We start from the raw sequence: 23,228 nt of genomic DNA on the forward strand, positions 1-23,228 counted from the left end.
ATTTCTATGGGAGCATGGGTGTGTTGCGGCGGCATACCTGTCAACTGTACACATTTGCAAAGACTGTGCAGATGTTGGCTTTACTTTTTGATTCCATTTAGCATAGTGTTTTGCCTGTCTTGGAGAATACCGGCATATCACTAAAGACTGAAGGTTAGAATGTAATGGCAGACATTTGAGTTTCAGACTTCCTACCCTTCAGAGACTTCATGAAACTGCAAGATCTGTTGTGACATCACTGTATAAGTCAGTAAGAGGAATATGCTGTGACATCACTGTGTAAGTCTGTAAGAGGAATATGCTGTGACATCACTGTGTAAGTCTGTAAGAGGAATATGCTGTGACATCACTGTGTAAGTCTGTAAGAGCAATATTTCATTATTGTCCCTACTTGTGGGCCTTTGCCAGATATTTCTTTATGGTTTTCTACAACTGACTTGCTGGGAGAGGCTAAGGGGTGAGCATGGGACCCCAACATTGACATCCATGCATGTGACCTATGACCCCCCAGTTTATTAGTCCCCCACATACACTGCAATGAGTTTTGTCACCTAGGGGACTACTGCATACTCTGGGGAAGCCAGTATTGGGCAGACATTTCCTGCTGTCCTACATAACTGTCAGTTGTCTGCTGCTATCCTGGTAGGCCATCCCATTCCCTTGCATACATGCAGCGATACCATAGATATGCTACCAAAACGTACTACTGCATTCATCTATTGTTAAGAAGAGTGACTTACCTTGTGCCTACGGCAGTTGTGAGGATGGTGCTTGAGGGCTGACTCTGTTGGATGCATGCAGTACACAGCCTATACATGGTAAAGTACAGGTAGTGTGATGTGTGCGGCATACATTTTACTGTGTGTGTGAGTCAGAGAGAGGTGTCAGTCCCCATATCCCTAGGGTGTCAGTGTATGTGCTATGCGTTGCCTCTTTGCCAAGGCCAGGGCATACTGGGCATGCCTACATCTTCCTACAGCAGTAAGCTCAGGGGGTTCCTCCTCTGAGTCTCCTTGTGCCTGTGAAGACCTAGGCAGTGGTTGGGGCTGTGTGCCCCTTCCCTGTGATGTTCCTGCCGCAGTTGTTTCCACAGGATCATATTGTGTAGCATGGCACATACTATAAACATGTGTGCACATGTGGCTGGAGCGTACTGCAAGGCTCCACCAGATATGTGAAGGCAGCAGAACAGTGACTTGAGCATCCCAAACACATGCTCTATAATGTTCCTAGATTGTGCGGGTGCCTCATTAGGGTGTTCTTCTATGTGTGTGTGTGTGTATGTGTGTGTGTGTGTGTGTGTGTGTGTGTGTGTGTGTGTGTGTGTGTGTGTGTGTGTGTGTGTGTGTGTACATTTCTAATGGGTGTCATTATCCATGGTTCCAGTGCATAACCAGCATCCCTCATGAGATGGCCATATGGGATGTCCCCTGTCAGCAAAAGTCTGGTAAAGCTGTGAGGCATGCCAGATGTGGGAGTCGTGATAGCTGCCAGGGCTGCCAGCACACATATTGATGATAATGCCATGGGCATTGCACACAACCTGGCAGTTGATGGTGTGATAGCCCTTGCCGTTGATGTATATTCTACCCTCTTCACCAGGTGGTGCTTTGATGTGGACGTGAGTGCAGTCTATGGCACCCAGTACCTCTGGGTAGTTTGATACATAGTAGAAGAGATGCATATTGCTTGTCTTCTCCTCAGGGGTTCTGGGGAAATAAATGTGCTCACCAGGATGTGGTAGCAAGGCACCCAGGAACTGGTGGAGTACCCTGGATGCAGATGCCTGTGAGACCCCTATGATGTCCCCAGTAGGTCTTTGGAAAGCACCTGTAGCTAGTATTCTTAAAGCTAAACATACCTTTGTTTCAACTGGGATGGGTTCCCCTCTGTTGGCTCTGGTCTGAGGTGAGATCAGCAGAGCTCGGTGAGTTGTTAAAGTATGTCCCTGTTCATTCTGTAGTGCTCTAGTATCTCCAGATCATGTAGTCCGTGGAAGGTTACACTGAGTCTGAACACACTTCCCCTCCTCGGTCTGGGCTGATTGTCAGCATCATCCTCATCACCACCCTCAGTCTGTAGCATGTACAGATGTAGCAAAGCAGCAGCAGCCCCTAACATTTTGTCTGTTCAAATTTCCAAGTGTGTACTCCAATGGTGCAGAGTTTATGGAAAAAACAGACTGAAAGCTGTTTGCATACTTTATACTGGTGTGCTGCAGATGCTGCCGGTGTAATTGGCTAACTATGATACATAGTTTATACTGTTGTGCTGCAGATGCTGCCTGTGTGATTGTCTGACTATGATACATAGTTTATAGTGGTGTGCTGCAGATGCCTGTGTGATTGGCTGACTATGATACATAGTTTATAGTGGTGTGCTGCAGATGCCTGTGTGATTGGCTGACTATGATACATAGTTTATAGTGGTGTGCTGCAGATGCTGCCTGTGTGATTGGCTGACTATGATACATAGTTTATAGTGGTGTGCTGCAGATGCTGCCTGTGTGATTGGCTGACTATGATACATAGTTTATAGTGGTGTGCTGCAGATGCTGCCTGTGTGATTGGCTGACTATGATACATAGTTTATAGTGTTGTGCTGCAGATGCCTGTGTGATTGGCTGACTATGATACATAGTTTATAGTGGTGTGCTGCAGATGCTGCCTGTGTGATTGGCTGACTATGATACATAGTTTATAGTGGTGTGCTGCAGATGCCTGTGTGATTGGCTGACTATGATACATAGTTTATAGTGGTGTGCTGCAGATGCTGCCTGTGTGATTGGCTGACTATGATACATAGTTTATAGTGGTGTGCTGCAGATGCTGCCTGTGTGATTGGCTGACTATGATACATAGTTTATAGTGTTGTGCTGCAGATGCCTGTGTGATTGGCTGACTATGATACATAGTTTATAGTGGTGTGCTGCAGATGCCTGTGTGATTGGCTGACTATGATACATAGTTTATAGTGGTGTGCTGCAGATGCTGCCTGTGTGATTGGCTGACTATGATACATAGTTTATAGTGGTGTGCTGCAGATGCCTGTGTGATTGGCTGACTATGATACATAGTTTATAGTGGTGTGCTGCAGATGCTGCCTGTGTGATTGGCTGACTATGATACATAGTTTATAGTGGTGTGCTGCAGATGCTGCCTGTGTGATTGGCTGACTATGATACATAGTTTATAGTGGTGTGCTGCAGATGCTGCCTGTGTGATTGGCTGACTATGATACATAGTTTATAGTGGTGTGCTGCAGATGCTGCCTGTGTGATTGGCTGACTATGATACATAGTTTATAGTGGTGTGCTGCAGATGCTGCCTGTGTGATTGGCTGACTATGATACATAGTTTATAGTGGTGTGCTGCAGATGCTGCCTGTGTGATTGGCTGACTATGATACATAGTTTATAGTGGTGTGCTGCAGATGCTGCCTGTGTGATTGGCTGACTATGATACATAGTTTATAGTGGTGTGCTGCAGATGCTGCCTGTGTGATTGGCTGACTATGATACATAGTTTATAGTGGTGTGCTGCAGATGCTGCCTGTGTGATTGGCTGACTATGATACATAGTTTATAGTGGTGTGCTGCAGATGCTGCCTGTGTGATTGGCTGACTATGATACATAGTTTATAGTGGTGTGCTGCAGATGCTGCCTGTGTGATTGGCTGACTATGATACATAGTTTATAGTGGTGTGCTGCAGATGCTGCCTGTGTGATTGGCTGACTATGATACATAGTTTATAGTGGTGTGCTGCAGATGCTGCCTGTGTGATTGGCTGACTATGATACATAGTTTATAGTGGTGTGCTGCAGATGCTGCCTGTGTGATTGGCTGACTATGATACATAGTTTATAGTGGTGTGCTGCAGATGCTGCTTGTGTGATTGGCTGACTATGATACATAGTTTATAGTGGTGTGCTGCAGATGCTGCCTGTGTGATTGGCTGACTATGATACATAGTTTATAGTGGTGTGCTGCAGATGCTGCCTGTGTGATTGGCTGACTATGATACATAGTTTATAGTGGTGTGCTGCAGATGCTGCCTGTGTGATTGGCTGACTATGATACATAGTTTATAGTGGTGTGCTGCAGATGCTGCCTGTGTGATTGGCTGACTATGATACATAGTTTATAGTGGTGTGCTGCAGATGCCTGTGTGATTGGCTGACTATGATACATAGTTTATAGTGGTGTGCTGCAGATGCTGCCTGTGTGATTGGCTGACTATGATACATAGTTTATAGTGGTGTGCTGCAGATGCTGCCTGTGTGATTGGCTGACTATGATACATAGTTTATAGTGGTGTGCTGCAGATGCTGCCTGTGTGATTGGCTGACTATGATACATAGTTTATAGTGGTGTGCTGCAGATGCTGGCTGTGTGATTAGCTGATTATGATACATAGTTTATAGTGGTGTGCTGCAGATGCTGCCTGTGTGATTGGCTGACTATGTTACATAGTTTATAGTGGTGTGCTGCAGATGCTGCCTGTGTGATTGGCTGACTATGATACATAGTTTATAGTGGTGTGCTGCAGATGCTGCCTGTGTGATTGGCTGACTATGATACATAGTTTATAGTGGTGTGCTGCAGATGCTGCCTGTGTGATTGGCTGACTATGATACATAGTTTATAGTGGTGTGCTGCAGATGCTGCCTGTGTGATTGGCTGACTATGATACATAGTTTATAGTGGTGTGCTGCAGATGCTGCCTGTGTGATTGGCTGACTATGATACATAGTTTATAGTGGTGTGCTGCAGATGCTGCCTGTGTGATTGGCTGCATATGATATATGGTTTATAGTGGTGTGCTGCAGATGTTGCCTGCATGATTGGCTGACTATGATACACAGTTTATAGTTGTGTGCTGCAGATGCTGCCTGTGTGATTGGCTGACTATGATACATAGTTTATAGTGGTGTGCTGCAGATGCTGCCTGTGTGATTGGCTGACTATGATACATAGTTTATAGTGGTGTGCTGCAGATGCTGCCTGTGTGATTGGCTGACTATGATACATAGTTTATAGTGGTGTGCTGCAGATGCTGCCTGTGTGATTGGCTGACTATGATACATAGTTTATAGTGGTGTGCTGCAGATGCCTGTGTGATTGGCTGACTATGATACATAGTTTATAGTGGTGTGCTGCAGATGCTGCCTGTGTGATTGGCTGACTATGATACATAGTTTATAGTGGTGTGCTGCAGATGCTGCCTGTGTGATTGGCTGACTATGATACATAGTTTATAGTGGTGTTCTGCAGATGCTGCCTGTGTGATTGGCTGACTATGATACATAGTTTATAGTGGTGTGCTGCAGATGCTGCCTGTGTGATTGGCTGACTATGATACATAGTTTATAGTGGTGTGCTGCAGATGCTGCCTGTGTGATTGGCTGACTATGATACATAGTTTATAGAGGTGTGCTGCAGATGCTGCCAGTGTGATTGGCTGACTATGATACATAGTTTATAGTGGTGTGCTGCAGATGCTGCCTGTGTGATTGGCTGACTATGATACATAGTTTATAGTGGTGTGCTGCAGATGCTGCCTGTGTGATTGGCTGACTATGATACATAGTTTATAGTGGTGTGCTGCAGATGCTGCCTGTGTGATTGGCTGACTATGATACATAGTTTATAGTGGTGTGCTGCAGATGCTGCCTGTGTGATTGGCTGACTATGATACATAGTTTATAGTGGTGTGCTGCAGATGCTGCCTGTGTGATTGGCTGACTATGATACATAGTTTATAGTGGTGTGCTGCAGATGCTGCCTGTGTGATTGGCTGACTATGATACATAGTTTATAGTGGTGTGCTGCAGATGCTGCCTGTGTGATTGGCTGACTATGATACATAGTTTATAGTGGTGTGCTGCAGATGCTGCCTGTGTGATTGGCTGACTATGATACATAGTTTATAGTGGTGTGCTGCAGATGCTGCCTGTGTGATTGGCTGACTATGATACATAGTTTATAGTGGTGTGCTGCAGATGCCTGTGTGATTGGCTGACTATGATACATAGTTTATAGTTGTGTTCTACAGATACTGCCTGTGTGATTGGCTGACTATGATACATAGTTTATAGTGCTGTGCTGCAGATGCTGCCTGTGTGATTGGCTGACTATGATACATAGTTTATAGTGGTGTGCTGCAGATGCTGCCTGTGTGATTGGCTGACTATGATACATAGTTTATAGTGGTTTGCTGCAGATGCTGCCTGTTTGATTGGCTGACTATGATACCTAGTTTATAGTGGTGTGCTGCAGATGCTGCCTGTGTGATTGGCTGACTATGATACATAGTTTATAGTGGTGTGCTGCAGATGCTGCCTGTGTGATTGGCTGACTATGATACATAGTTTATAGTGGTGTGCTGCAGATGCTGCCTGTGTGATTGGCTGACTATGATACATAGTTTACAGTGCAGTGCTGCAGATGCTGCCTGTGTGATTGGCTGACTATGATACATAGTTTATAGTGGTGTGCTGCAGATGCTGCCTGTGTGATTGGCTGACTATGATACATAGTTTATAGTGGTGTGCTGCAGATGCTGCCTGTGTGATTGGCTGACTATGATACATAGTTTATAGTGGTGTGCTGCAGATGCTGCCTGTGTGATTGGCTGACTATGATACATAGTTTATAGTGGTGTGCTGCAGATGCTGCCTGTGTGATTGGCTGACTATGATACATAGTTTATAGTGGTGTGCTGCAGATGCTGCCTGTGTGATTGGCTGACTATGATACATAGTTTATAGTGGTGTGCTGCAGATGCTGCCTGTGTGAATGGCTGACTATGATACATAGTTTATAGTGGTGTGCTGCAGATGCTGCCTGTGTGATTGGCTGACTATGATACATAGTTTATAGTGGTGTGCTGCAGATGCTGCCTTTGTGATTCGCTGACTATGATACATAGTTTATAGTGGTGTGCTGCAGATACTGACTGTGTGATTGGCTGATTATGATACATAGTTTATAGTGGTGTGCTGCAGATGCTGCCTGTGTGATTGGCTGACTATGATACATAGTTTATAGTGGTGTGCTGCAGATGCTGCCTGTGTGATTGGCTGACTATGATACATAGTTTATAGTGGTGTGCTGCAGATGCTGCCTGTGTGATTGGCTGACTATGATACATAGTTTATAGTGGTGTGCTGCAGATGCTGCCTGTGTGATTGGCTGACTATGATACATAGTTTATAGTGGTGTGCTGCAGATGCTGCCTGTGTGATTGGCTGACTATGATACATAGTTTATAGTGGTGTGCTGCAGATGCTGCCTGTGTGATTGACTGACTATGATACATAATTTATACTGGTGTGCTGCAGATGCTGCCTGTGTGATTGGCTGACTATGATACATAGTTTATAGTGGTGTGCTGCAGATGCTGCCTGTGTGATTGGCTGACTATGATACATAGTTTATAGTGGTGTGCTGCAGATGCTGCCTGTGTGATTGGCTGACTATGATACATATTTTTTAGTGGTGTGCTGCAGATGCTGCCTATGAGATTGGCTGACTATGATACATAGTTTATAGTGCTGTGCTGCAGATGCTGCCTGTGTGATTGGCTGACTATGATACATAGTTTATAGTGGTGTGCTGCAGATGCTGCCTGTGTGATTGGCTGACTATGATACATAGTTTATAGTGGTGTGCTGCAGATGCTGCCTGTGTGATTGGCTGACTATGATACATAGTTTATAGTGGTGTGCTGCAGATGCTGCCTGTGTGATTGGCTGACTATGATACATAGTTTATAGTGGTGTGCTGCAGATGCTGCCTGTGTGATTGGCTGACTATGATACATAGTTTATAGTGGTGTGCTGCAGATGCTGCCTGTGTGATTGGCTGACTATGATACATAGTTTATAGTGGTGTGCTGCAGATGCTGCCTGTGTGATTGGCTGACTATGATACATACTTTATATTGGTGTGCTGCAGATGCTGCCTGTGTGATTGGCTGACTATGATACATAGTTTATAGTGGTGTGCTGCAGATGCTGCCTGTGTGATTGGCTGACTATGATACATAGTTTATAGTGGTGTGCTGCAGATGCTGCCTGTGTGATTGGCTGACTATGATACATAGTTTATAGTGGTGTGCTGCAGATGCTGCCTGTGTGATTGGCTGACTATGATACATAGTTTATAGTGGTGTGCTGCAGATGCTGCCTGTGTGATTGGCTGACTATGATACATAGTTTATAGTGGTGTGCTGCAGATGCTGCCTGTGTGATTGGCTGACTATGATACATAGTTTATAGTGGTGTGCTGCAGATGCTGCCTGTGTGATTGGCTGACTATGATACATAGTTTATAGTGGTGTGCTGCAGATGCTGCCTGTGTGATTGGCTGACTATGATACATAGTTTATAGTGCTGTGCTGCAGATGCTGCCTGTGTGATTGGCTGACTATGATACATAGTTTATAGTGGTGTGCTGCAGATGCATGTGTGATTGGCTGATTATGATGCATAGTTTATAGTGGTGTGCTGCAGATGCTGCCTGTGTGATTGACTGATTATGATGCATAGTTTATAGTGGTGTGCGGCAGATGCTGCCTGTGTGATTGGCTGACTATGATGCATAGTTTATAGTGGTGTGCTGCAGATGCTGCCTGTGTGATTGGCTGACTATGATACATAGTTTATAGTGGTGTGCTGCAGATGCTGCCTGTGTGATTGGCTGACTATGATACATAGTTTATAGTGGTGTGCTGCAGATGCTGCCTGTGTGATTGGCTGACTATGATACATAGTTTATAGTGGTGTGCTGCAGATGCTGCCTGTGTGATTGGCTGACTATGATACATAGTTTATAGTGGTGTGCTGCAGATGCTGCCTGTGTGATTGGCTGACTATGATACATAGTTTATAGTGGTGTGCTGCAGATGCCTGTGTGATTGGCTGACTATGATACATAGTTTATAGTGGTGTGCTGCAGATGCTGCCTGTGTGATTGGCTGACTATGATACATAGTTTATAGTGGTGTGCTGCAGATGCTGCCTGTGTGATTGGCTGACTATGATACATAGTTTATAGTGGTGTGCTGCAGATGCTGCCTGTGTGATTGGCTGACTATGATACATAGTTTATAGTGGTGTGCTGCAGATGCTGCCTGTGTGATTGGCTGACTATGATACATAGTTTATAGTGGTGTGCTGCAGATGCCTGTGTGATTGGCTGACTATGATACATAGTTTATAGTGGTGTGCTGCAGATGCTGCCTGTGTGATTGGCTGACTATGATACATAGTTTATAGTGGTGTGCTGCAGATGCTGGCTGTGTGATTGGCTGACTATGATACATAGTTTATAGTGGTGTGCTGCCGATGCTGTCTGTGTAATTGGCTGACTATGATACATAGTTTGTAGTGGTGTGCTGCAGATGCTGCCTGTGTGATTGGCTGACTATGATACATAGTTTATAGTGCAGTGCTGCAGATGCTGCCTGTGTGATTGGCTGACTATGATACATAGTTTATAGTGGTGTGCTGCAGAGGCTGCCTGTGTGATTGGCTGACTATGATACATAGTTTATAGTGGTGTGCTGCAGATGCTGCCTGTATGATTCGCTGACTATGATACATAGTTTATAGTGGTGTGCTGCAGATGCTGCCTGTGTGATTGGCTGACTATGATACATAGTTTATAGTGGTGTGCTGCAGATGCTGCCTGTGTGATTGGCTGACTATGATACATAGTTTATAGTGGTGTGCTGCAGATGCTGCCTGTGTGATTGGCTGACTATGATACATAGTTTATAGTGGTGTGCTGCAGATGCTGCCTGTGTGATTGGCTGACTATGATACATAGTTTATAGTGGTGTGCTGCAGATGCCTGTGTGATTGGCTGACTATGATACATAGTTTATAGTGGTGTGCTGCAGATGCCTGTGTGATTGGCTGACTATGATACATAGTTTATAGTGGTGTGCTGCAGATGCTGCCTGTGTGATTGGCTGACTATGATACATAGTTTATAGTGGTGTGCTGCAGATGCTGCCTGTGTGATTGGCTGACTATGATACATAGTTTATAGTGGTGTGCTGCAGATGCTACCTGTGTGATTGAGTGACTATGATACATAGTTTATAACGGTGTGCTGCAAATGCTGTGTGTGTGATTGGCTGACTATGATACATAGTTTATAGTGGTGTGCTGCAGATGCTGCCTGTGTGATTGGCTGACTATGATACATAGTTTATAGTGTGTGCTGCAGATGCTGCCTGTGTGATTGGCTGACTATGATACATAGTTTATAGTGGTGTGCTGCAGATGCTGCCTGTGTGATTGGCTGACTATGATACATAGTTTATAGTGGTGTGCTGCAGATGCTGCCTGTGTGATTGGCTGACTATGATACATAGTTTATAGTGGTGTGCTGCAGATGCTGCCTGTGTGATTGGCTGACTATGATACATAGTTTATAGTGGTGTGCTGCAGATGCTGCCTGTGTGATTGGCTGACTATGATACATAGTTTATAGTGGTGTGCTGCAGATGCTGCCTGTGTGATTGGCTGACTATGATACATAGTTTATAGTGGTGTGCTGCAGATGCTGCCTGTGTGATTGGCTGACTATGATACATAGTTTATAGTGGTGTGCTGCAGATGCTGCCTGTGTGATTGGCTGACTATGATACATAGTTTATAGTGGTGTGCTGCAGATGCTGCCTGTGTGATTGGCTGACTATGATACATAGTTTATAGTGGTGTGCTGCAGATGCTGCCTGTGTGATTGGCTGACTATGATACATAGTTTATAGTGGTGTGCTGCAGATGCCTGTGTGATTGGCTGACTATGATACATAGTTTATAGTGGTGTGCTGCAGAAGCTGCCTGTGTGATTGTCTGACTATGATACATAGTTTATAGTGGTGTGCTGCAGATGCTGCCTGTGTGATTGCCTGACTATGATACATAGTTTATAGTGGTGTGCTGCAGATACTACCTGTGTTATTGGCTGTATATGATACATAGTTTGTAGTGGTATGCTGCAGATGCCTTTGTGATTGGCTATGATATATAGTTTATAGTGGTGTGCTGCAGATGCTGCCTGTGTGATTGGCTGACTATGATACATTGTTTATACTGGTGTGCTGCCGATGCCTATGTGACTGACTGACTATGATACATAGTTTATAGTGGTGTGCTGCAGATGCGGCCTGTGTGATTGGCTGACTATGATACATTCCACCTGCCAGCTATATTACTGAGGGGTTTTAATGGGCCACTGTGAGTGGCAGAGTCTTTATTAGTGATTTGTAGTTCATTTCCTTTATTCTGCTATTTCCTTTTTTTTTTCTATTTCTGCTGTGTTTAAGTCCCATGGCACACCGCAGAAACTGTTTCAGCTAATGTAAATATTGCTGAGTAGAAAGGGCCCTTCCGTGGATAGGAACACACTCAGCATTTCTCAAATTAGCTAAGCACAGCTAAGCAGCCTCAGACACACCCCCTTGCTTAGCTGTGCTTAAGTGAGTGCAAATTAGAAGCCGTGGAGCTCCAATGTGCTTACACCAAGCTGGGCACAGCTCCTTTTCATGTCAGCTGCTTCTTCTGCTTACACCACCACATTATACCTCCTACATGGTTAGGTACCTGTGGACACGGTATCCCATTTTGCTATTCAATAAATTTAGTTCATTTACATACTCCTACTGGCTTATACCCTAGTTACGCCACTACACTGGAGTCTATGTCCTTACCAACCACTGTTACCTGTCATTGTTATGAGCCTGCATGCTGCCCACTATAATGACAAAATTACTGTTTCACATTTAATTGACTTTTTACTAATTTTTTTCATTTTCTGCACAATCCCATTTGCACTCCATTGCACTGTGCTTAAACAGCCCCATGTATATAATTTTTTTTTCTTTATGATTTTGCAAAACTTTGGCATGCCAATGGCCACATCTTTGGCCATTGGCATGCCTAATGAACATAATACATGGTTTACTTTAAGATGTCATGCCCCCGTTTTTATTTCAGCAGAAATGTACATGGTTACTAACCGCATACATTCTGCTGCAGACACGGCTCCAACACGGATGCCTGTATGCTTCCTGGACTGCAAATTCATCACATTTGCATGGTTTTCACCAGCAAATGATGTGATTTGCATTATTCCATCATGTTTGCGCCGGAATAGTGCTGGAAGGCTCGTGCATGCCCCCAGCCATGTTTACTGGATCCCACAGGCTCCGAACTCCATGTTCGAGCTGTGCCACTATGCCGACAAGAAAGAGAATAGTCTTTACTCTTTAACCCATAAGGGCAGTAGACTGCTGTGCCTCACACTTTGCTCTACCTCTCTTTCTTTGGTTTTGTATAGCTGTCTGCATTTGTTTTGTCCAAGTCCATTGTGACTCTAGATTTTTGTCTCTGAGACACAATCTGATTGGTTTCCTTTTGTCCATTTTCTGTCCATGGCATTCCTGCTTTATTTATGTGGACTTTTGAGGTACCAATTTTGATTTTGTAAGTGCCACTACTAGTGCTGACCCTACCTCAGCTCTTCCTCCCACCTTTGAATCTGTAGACTGACCTTCCTCAGTGTGAAGCTCTCCACCTTCTCTGTGATAAATTGCATGCTCATCCTGATGACAGTATTTTCAGTCTCCAGTTTACCAATCGCAGGCTACTTAAGGTGCATTGCATTCATAAACATGTGAGGTGATTCTTTTTCTTCCACGTCTATTTGTCATTAGTTAATCTTCTGTCATCTAAGCATGCAGCCAGCATAAAACTTTTCTTGCAAAATCTTTTCCTCTTGGAACTTTTCTAGTTCTTTGTATTGAGGCCCAGAGTTAGCCAGGATGAGGTCGTGCAATATGGAAAGTGTTGAGAATGAGACCCTATTTGGCAAGTGCTAACAGGATACAAGGGGCTGTGTGGGGTGGGAAAGGTTTACCTCATTAGAACTGTAAATATATGTCTTTAGGTATTCAATTTCAAGAGATGTATTAATGAAAAATGAATTGCATTGTTAAGCCCCGTCTACAACCTTAATAATTGAGGCAGTGTCAGTGGAACAACAGGTAGCACACTCCCCTTTGGTGCAGAAGGTAATGGATTCTATCCTTGCAATAGGTGCATGGAGTGTTGATACTGCAATACAGCATTGAGGGAGTGCTCTTCTCCTGAGGGTATCATTCTTCAGATGTGACATTAAACTGAGGTCCAATCTGTTTAATTTGGAGGTACCCCAACTGGATAAAAAGGATCTCGTGGCAGCCATCAAGAAAAAAGAGAATGTCCCCTGATGCCATGGCCACATATCCCTCAGTATTATAAATATTACATATGGTCCTCCCCTGAAAAAGGCCTATTTGGACTAACCCGGTCAACAAAAGATGAATATAAATAATGCATGTTAATTCTAAACCTAACCCTGTACCGTTCTGTGATACTAACACTATTTATACAAATTATGTTGGAATGTGTGGTGGGATCTTGCTGAATGGATTACAAAAGGCAGCTCTTTGTTCCCTTTGACAACCTGCTTTTTGTTTCTTCATTGTTTCACTAAGCCGGTTTTTAGAATGCAGCATTACTCACTTTGTTTTGATGCCTATGCATTTTGACAAATCAACATAAGGATATATATATATATACATATATATATATATATATGTATATATATATATATATATATATATATATATATATATATATATATATATATATATATATTGGTCCATTGATTCTGTTTTGCCCTGAAGCACAAAAAAACTATCAATACAATAAAACACGATGCTAAAAATATTTTAGAAAGTATATTTGCTTTTTTTCAGCTGATTTCAAGTAACCACTTTCATCCATGCTTCAGACTTCATGAGACTGCAGATTAAATGAAAAATGGAAGCCAGGTTTAAAAGATATTCCATACATTTTCTGTGATTGTGGTGTATTGTTAAGGGCCCCTTTCTCATTCAACACCATGGACCTGGCAAAAACCTCCAACTGACAATGATTTATGCCACTTAAGAAAGACATCTATCAGCCATTTTTTTTTTTTTTTTGTATGAGGAACTATATTAGACAATGGAGACAAAGAGCTAATTGGCCAGCGGTTGTGCTTCTCTGAGGATAACAGACAGGCAAAGGGATGATTAAAAAATTCAGCTAATCACGTTGTATTCAGGTAAAATAAACTACCAATCAAAATTTTGTAACTGAATCCTGCAATGTCAAGGTAAGCAGGTATGCTGTCTCATCTGAAGTAGGACTAGTCAGCCAGTCCTTTAAGAATGCAGCACATTTGTCCTGAGGAAGAAGGACTTCATTAAGGTAGATAAACAAATAACTGAGAAGCTGATCAATTCACAAAAGCAGTAACAATGTTTTCATTACAAAGTACATTTTGATTTACAACTCATTTAAAACAGATAAAGCATGTAATATAAATAACCAACTTAACATGCGTGTGTGTGTGTGTGTGTGTGAGTGTGTGTGTGTGTGTCTGTGTGTGTGTGTGTGTGTGTGTGTGTGTGTGTGTGTGTGTGTGTGTGTGTGTGTGTGTGCGTGTGTGTGCGCGTGTACATGTGTACGTGTGTTCTTTTAGTACTTTTGCACAACATTCTCAAAAGATGCCATCTATTTGGTCAAAGCCATTTGATTTAAAATGGAGTTCATCTATGGGAATTTGACCTCTTCCCCACTATAGTGCGATCTCGAAGTTTGTATATTTAGTTGGAGGGGTGTGGGTTTTTTTAATTTTTAGAATTTAGTGATGTGCATTAGGTTGGCTTGCAGTTGTTTTTCCCTGTGAAAAACTTGGATGAAATGGCCGTTCAATGAAGAGAGGTTTTGACAATGTGGGTTCAATGAATAGCAATTCAACAAAGTAGGTATTCACTGAAGTGATATAGACCTGCTCCAAGGATTAAACTTGGAGCAGGCAAAACCAAAAACAAGTGCCCCTGCACCTATCATGTGTTGTTGTTTGTGCCTTCTCCACACCCTGCTAATTATATATACTAACTCTGAGATTGCACAAACTCAGGGGAAGGTCATATTCCATTACCTGGGGATTATCACTCTTACACACTTATCAACAATTTGTTTTTGTCAATCAAATGGATTTGACCAAACAGATGGCAACTTTTGAGAATTTTGTGCAGAAGTACTAAAAGAACACACACACATTAAGATAATTTATATATATATATGTATATATAGAAGTTGCATACTTCACCTTCATCTGCCTCCTCCAGGCAGACATGATTTGTCTCTTGAGTCATTACCCACAATTCCATATGTTTGTGTTCCTACTTACCTGTTTTATTAGAAATTTCTCCCTCAGGACACATGATGCAGTCAAAACAGCATGTAGGTTCACCTCTTCGTGGAACTTTCCTCTTCCCTACAGGACAGCTCTCACTGCATACAGATCGAGGGACCTGTGGGTAAACATTCTGTCAGTTTAAAAGATACACATACTTTTTTAATGGCTCAGTTGAAATTTTGAATCACACTGAGGAAGGTTCCGTAATGATATATTAGCCAACATTGGTCTGTTGTTTCACTCCTTAATGTGCTTTTGCAGTTGTAAATAAAGGATTTTGACTGCTGACACTGTTGCTGGTCTTGTCTTTATGGAATGGTTCAGTTATAATTTTGCTAAACTAGTAGGCCCTGTTTATGTCAGTCACTGCATTGTATCAGTTTTTGTTTATTTAGTCGCTGTTGACCAGATAAGTAAGTTGATGTTTTCAGCCCCATACTCAGATGTGCTTGATGGCCCCTTTTGCTTTTGAGTCTTTCTGCAGGTTGTATTACCATTCTGCAGCTACCTGCTACCTTTGGACATACCACCATTACTTGCAGTCTTGTCTCCACTCCCACTGGTATTCCACTCCTGAAAAAATAATGCTTTCCTCTTTTTTCTTTTACCTCACTGTTAAAATTTCCACCACATATGGACCAATAAATACTTCCAATCTAATTACCTTTCCCATTCATATCTAACTGTTTATATTCCTCCTATTCTAGCTACCTTATACCCACTTAGTACAAAATACCTACTTGTTTTGTTTACTCTATTAATTATATAGTCTTTACTGCATACATCTATCCGCCCCAGTTTCTTTATACCTCATAGTTCACCTAGTGAGAATACCTGTTTGTACTGCAGAATTGGCACCACCCTATGCAAGCCTGTAACTGCTCCCAGTGATGCATCATGCAGTCACCTCAAACCATACCTTCTTTTATACTTTTTCCTTCACCAACATACTCGGCAAGAATCTGAAAAAAATCCATTACACACAGGCCTTAGCCTCTTTTATGAACACTTTATTACCTCCTTTTTTCTGTCCCACTCTTGCCTTCACATATTTCTGTTTCAACTTTTTATTTAGCCTGCCCCTTGAATTTAAAACAAACTTTCCTTTTGCTTATCATATGTATATTGTACTATATAATGTGTGAACTCAGACACTTGGACCTGCTATTTTGCTTTATTCTTCCTTGTAGCACATAAACAGATATTTACCTTATCAGCCCAAGACACAAGTAAGCTCTGCAGCGAGAGCTCCTTATGAAAGCGACACTCAAGATAAATATTATCAGATTATCACCACTGCTTAGGCTCTTGGTAAAATTCTTAATTAAGGAAAATATTTTAAGTAGCTAAAATTTTTAAGCAAGCAAAATACTTTGAGAAACATTACAGAGTAATTCGGCATGGTGTTAGAAACTCTAAATCAATGGTTCGTCTGACCATTGCTTATTCGCACTGATTTATAGTGACCTCGGTCTTCTGTGGCCGATATGTAACACACTGCGCTCTGTAGATCTTTGTCCACAATAACAAGCTGTACATCTTACTATACTATTGGAATCCCCCATATTAGACTTTGCTCTGACCGAGGCAGCCTTCAGTGGCACTTACTTCCTTTGTATGTTACTATTAAGAAAAAATCATTTGGACCAAATCTCTATAGATATCTTCCCACACTAGCATGGAATAAGCTTTCTATGTCCCTTAGAATTATAACCCATACACACGTTTTCAAAACTGCCCTCAAAAAAATCACCTAATTTCTGCCTAGAAATGTAACTGCAATTACCCCACGTAATACTTTTCCTTCAGTTCTCCCTCCCTCTCTTCTCACTCCCTCTTCACTTTGACTCCCTTCCTCTCCCTATTACTTACTTCATTTCTCTGCTTGGTACTATTTCTACTACCTACTTTTCACCTTTACCCCTCAAAATTCTTACCCCCCCCTCTTATTTTTGATACCTTTTATTTCTCTTGCCCCATGTTATCTTGCAGCATAACAGTTACTAACCATTTATTTACTTACTTACTTCTCTTCTTCTTCCATACTTACAGAGCTCTTTATTTAATTATGTTATAAGTTCCACTCCTGATAAATTTGACTTTATACTTCTTATGAAACTTACTTTGTCTCAAAACTATACTGGGCATTTTATCATTTAAGTCTGTATTTGTGAAGTTATATATCTTACTACTATTTAAAACTTGTTCTTTGGAGATTTTCTCCCTGGGCCTCTGCTGAAAAAGGGCACAACCTCAGATGGACTATCTCGGTCAACAAATGTCACATAAATAAATAAATAAATAATGTAGTATCAGGCAATCTATCAGTCTATAGCAAGTGCGTCTGACATGGATTGTACATGAGTTTGCACTGCAGACAAATGACATTTTTTTGTATAATTTTACCTCTTTGGGCAGACAAAATTTGCTCCACTCCCATACCTTACCCACAGTCATATCGACCCCACCTTCTTCTATTCCACTTTCCAGCACCAATCAAAAAAATCATGACTTCATTCATGTACATGGCTTCCTCCACCTACATATCATCCTACAGTCATCTCACTTTCGGCTTATAGTTGTACTGGTACATCTATTTATATCATTGTAATCAGTGCCAAAATCTCTGTATTACCTCACTTCTAACATCCTTCATCTCAGCTAAATGATTTTGTCTGCTCACCTCCCTTTTCAGTAGTCCTCTACTCATTCTGCATTATAACACCTCCCTCCATGCTCTTTCTGCAGCTTACCCCCTCCCGTAATTTCTCTACAATCTTTAATTTCTACACATATTTACTATGCTGTTCTACATCTGTCTCTCTCTCTTATTCTTGTTTTACTGTCTTTTCTATCCACATACTGCAGGCCCTTACACAACCCCTTTAACACCTAGACCAGAATAATAAAATCTCACCCCCAGAACAAATTCAATCACTCACATCATCCACCCCACAATATTAGTTCCCACATTTTGACACTCTCATACATCCTTCTCACAAACCCTATTACACCTATAGCAATTCAGTTCTACATAAATGAAATATTAAATACAAATACAGAACAAAAATCCATTCTATCACATAAGTAGACACTCTTTGATGATATTCATCCAAATCCAGATCTCTTCTCATATTCTCATGTTGCTTCCTAGTAACCCTCCAGAAATCACTCTGCTACCCACAGTTCATCAGGTCTACTCATACAACATATCAACTGCATGTAATAAAATACATGAATTACATGCTTGGATCACCGCCTACTCCCTAGATCTCCTAGCCCTAAAATTTATAATATTCTAAGGCTAGACTAAACCAAAAAAAGGTGGGGGAATAGCTATACTTTTGTAAATCAAATGCCTTTGAGTCACCAAGAGTTGAATTGGGTAGGGTCTATAGGGTTTTCATGGATATTACTGAAGTAGATTGCCAGACCTTTCTTCCACGCAGATATTGCTGCTACCCAGTTGTTCTCCAGACAGGTTTCAAACTCAGGTCTACCGGTTAGTAATCCTGCACCTTAACCTCTATGTTATTGGTCAGGACCAGCAATACTATACAAAGATCCAATTATACTAGCTGCTTTACCATCTAACCCTCACTTCAGTAATGCCACGCTCATTTTTTCAAACTAAAAATCAATAGACTCAAGAAAGTATGGATTGCATCAATATATATTCCACCAGAAAATAACACTTCAACTACAGAAGCCTTCTTATCATGATTATCTGCCCATATTTACCAGGAAACAATACATTTAGAAAATCTTAATACAGACTATTTACCCATCTACTCCTCCCATCCAGCTGCAGGTGTTAATCTATACACTTTCACTCAAATCATCTCCAACCTACCAGATATGCCAAGTATATAAAGAGAGCTTCTGTTCAACTGAGCCCAGCAAACAATCTCATCTGGGGCCCTTCCCATCTCATTCAGTGACCAATCCTTACAACCAGGCAACAACTCCACGTTCGAAAACGTCACAAACAGAACACAGTATGCAACTAAAGTTTGACCCATCTGCTTTCATTGAAACTTTAAAATTATCTTACTGATATCTGATAAAATCCCTTTTCTTAAATGATTCCAATGCACACATTAATGACATATTTTTAACGGCATTAAATAAAGTAGTCCCCCTAAAACACAAGCAAATCAAATTCATCCAAGACCCTTAACTTTCCATTACTACAAAACAACTTATAACAATAAGGAATCAAAACACCACAATAATAAGAAGGGATTTAATATAAACAAAATCCACTGGCAAAGAAACATTCCAGGAATTTAATAAAACTAAATGCTTTCATTCACAGAGTAAAGAGGAAGTGTAACAACTTCATTTAAATAACATTGTTAAATCAATAAAATAAACAATGCTGAGAAGGAAAGTTGGAGTCTAGAGAATTATCGTGGCAGATTACATTAAATGCTACCCAGTCCCTAGTCTTAGTGTTAAAGTGAGCTTGAGTACTGTTTTGAACCTTAGGGCTTGTAAGATTTAATTTTTAAAGCACTTCAGTTAGGTATTTAGTTTTAAGTATTTTATGTTATAGGCATAACTCTTTTTTGACATATTTTATTTTAGATTTTAAGTTATTTTACATTGTTATTATTTTAATGAGGGTTCCATTAAATATTCCAGGATGTGTAACCTAAGTTGATTGGTTGTTTATTTTATTGATTTTCCAGTTATGTTATTTAAATGAAGTTGTTATACTTCCTCTTTGATGAAGAATGAAATTGCTTAGTTTTATTACATTTCTGGAATGTTTCTTTGTCTCTAGTATTTTTGTATTTTTAATTTTTTTTATGAGAATAAGGAACCAGGCCTGCAAGACATGCCTCAGAGACAAAACACAAAGTAACCTTCATCAATTCAAACAGATCTTCTTCTTCTTTCGGCTTTTCCCGGTTAGGGGTCACCACAATGGATCATCTGTCCGCTCATGATTGGCAGTGGAGTTTAGAAAGTGTACTATACCTCCTTCTAAGATACACATACCAAGACCCCAAAATGCTTCTGCACCTCTGTTCACCATCTATTCGACCTAGGTCATTCAACTCAACCCACTCCTAAAACAGAAACTCCTACTGGACCTAACTCAAAGCTATTCAACTCACATTGTGTACACTCGGTAACCTACCTAATTAATGATTAACAATCATTTCTCTCCATCCCTCCACATAATTCAACACAAAATCATATTTTCCATCTAAATTATGCCCCACTTCTGCCATCAAAAAAATATTAACTAAGCTCAGACCCACTACTCCTGCTGCTGATAATCTATCTGCCACATATCTCTATGGTAGCTGACACTGACAATCTATCTGCCACATATCACTCCATGGCAGCTGATGCCCTGGCCTATCCCATCTCAATATTATTAAACAGCTCAGTTCAAGAAAATTATATACCCAACAACTAGAAAAAAATTCTAATAATCTCACTGCAGAACAGGAGTGATTCAGTGGAGTTCAACAACTTCTGCCCCACAGCTATGTTCTTTCCTTTGTCTAAAATACTTCAAAAATGCATTTAAACAAAACTTCTCAAATATCCTATAGATAATAACCCAGTGATGTGAACCTTGGTTCCAGTTGATTGTCACTGTTGAAGTGACTCCCCAACCCCATGTGCAAAAATTGGAAAAAATGGGTTGTGGATGGATGGAATAACCTTCCTTCTGCTGCTCAGCTTGGCTTCAGACTTCATCATAACACTACTTCAGTACTCAGTTTCATTAACTATATCAATACCCACAGGGACATAGAAGACTTTGTGGGGGTCTATATTACATATCAGCAAAATTAAATACATTGAATACCTCTTCACTGACCCATTTTCACCGAATGTGAAACTCCATGAACGATCATTACAGTGAAATTTTCCCACAGTATTAACAAGTGGGCTATCTTCCAGAATTTCCCTTTTATCCACTGTAGTGTGATCTCAGAAATGATGATTTAGTTGGGGGGGGGGGCACAGCCTCCACCAGGGTGGGTTTTAAAATTTTCTGCTTTTAGGCAATTGTTACTTTGGCACACTGGTTAGTTACTGTGGGAAAAAAAATTCTGTAATGATCACTCGCTGAGTTTTGCTTTCACTGAAAATGGGTCGATGAAGAGCTATTCAATGTATTTACATTTCACTGATATAATATAGACCCAAACTTGTGTCTTCACTTTTCCTATAGCCATCCAAACTGGACACTGCATTCCACCAGATTCTTCTTCATCCCCTCCCCCTACTTGGGCTTGACTATCACCCAGTTTCTTGGTTTCACAGCTACCTCTTAAATAGAGAACAAGCAGCCAACTGGCAAAATGAAACATCCTGCTTTCTACCCAGCCAAGATGGAGTCCCTCAAGGCTCTATTCTAGGACCACTGCTCTTTAATAGAGTTGACTCAGTAGTCAAGGATTTAGGGATACACATAATAATTTATCCTTTGACCATCATGTGTCTACTGTAGTGACAAAATCATTCTATGTTGCACAGCTTTTAAACAAATGTATGGCATCTAAGTCCAAGGAAGTCATTATTCCACTGTATTCAGCATTCATCAGGCTTATCACTGAGTACAATGCCCCCTTTGGTATGTACCTAACCAGGCCTATCCAACAATTGGAATGTCTACAGAGGTTCCTCACTAAAAGAATACAGGGCGTGAGTAAAATGCCCTTTGTAGACCACCTCAAGGCCCTATCCCTGTATTTTGTCTCCTACAGGCTTTTGAGGGGAGATCTGTTCCTGGCATACAGGGCATTGTCAGACCCCACTCTGATGGGCTTCCTGCATAGCCACAAAACAAACAGCAGCAGAATTACCTGTTCTAAAGACTTAAAAACCTTGTTTGTGATATAAATATGACCTGCTGGAGAGACAGGTATGTATCCCAGAGACTACCCCATCTATGGAACAGGCTCCCATCTATGTGAAGCAGAGTTCCTCCTTAACCCAATTCAAGTGCAACTTGGACAACTGGATGGGGAACTGGAAATTCATCCCTGGTTTGGCACCTATGTCTCTAATGGACACAGATAACCTGTAAATGCTTCATCTTGCAGGCCTCTGCATACACTTATCAAGGGAATCAGAACTTGTCAGAGATTTGGGATGCAAGGCTAGACTTAAAAAGGCCCTTGTAGTCGTTAGCCTAGTAAACACCTATGGACCTATGAAACAGGTTATGCATGTTATTTATTATTTATTTATTTGCTTATCACTTTTTTTTACTAGGAAGGTCTGACTGGGCATAAATTATCCCCCTTTTAGGCAGAGGCCTGGGCCAGAAAGCTCCAAAAATTTAACTCAGCAATAAATACATTCCTATAACTACAATCGGGGAATATACAGGCAGTAAAACATTTAAACATTTTTATATAAAAACTAACATTTAGAAAGAGAAAGATGAGAAAGTTCAAAGTAAGTATTTTTGGAACACGTAGTTGAGGAGGACCCACATGTTAACACTGGCATTGGCACATACATAACAATAAAACAGCTTAATTCAGTAGTAATACAGTCACCCTGGCAGATGGAGGTTTGAGAAACATATATTGGAGTAACGATTGACTATATAGTAGGAGTTAGTGAAAATATGTAAAGCTAGTATTTGTATTGCAGTACAGATATTGGCTACAGATAAAAAGAGGAGAAACAAGACAGGGCAGGGCGTAAGATCAGTTCAGAGGAGCTGCAGTTTTTTGAGATGGAGGTGTGTTTGCAGTAGGAGTAGTGGGAGAGGTATTTGTAGATGGAACTGGCTATAGCAGCAGGGAGTGACGATGGGGTTATGTATAAGAGCAGAGAGGAAGTGATATATAAATGATAGAGCAGTAAACAGGTTGTATAGAACAATATAGAATGAAAAGGCTGGCAGTAAGCGAATGCTAAGATGTAAGTGG

At 41.3% G+C, this 23,228-nt stretch overlaps 1 protein-coding gene across 1 annotated transcript in view; it reads right to left on the reverse strand.

Moving 5' to 3' along the window:
• Positions 1-23,228, reverse strand: part of LOC122815071 (vomeronasal type-2 receptor 26-like) — a 114,460-nt gene that overhangs the window by 53,906 nt on the left and 37,326 nt on the right. Inside the window, exon 2 of the mRNA XM_044087315.1 lies at positions 15,304-15,427. Coding sequence (XP_043943250.1) covers positions 15,304-15,427 — 124 coding nt within the window. The remainder of the gene's footprint in view (positions 1-15,303; positions 15,428-23,228) is intronic.

This window comes from Protopterus annectens, chromosome 11.part0 (genome assembly GCF_019279795.1).
Source record: "Protopterus annectens isolate FY-2018-M chromosome 11.part0, PAN1.0, whole genome shotgun sequence".
In the NCBI taxonomy this organism is placed as follows: domain Eukaryota; kingdom Metazoa; phylum Chordata; order Ceratodontiformes; family Protopteridae; genus Protopterus; species Protopterus annectens.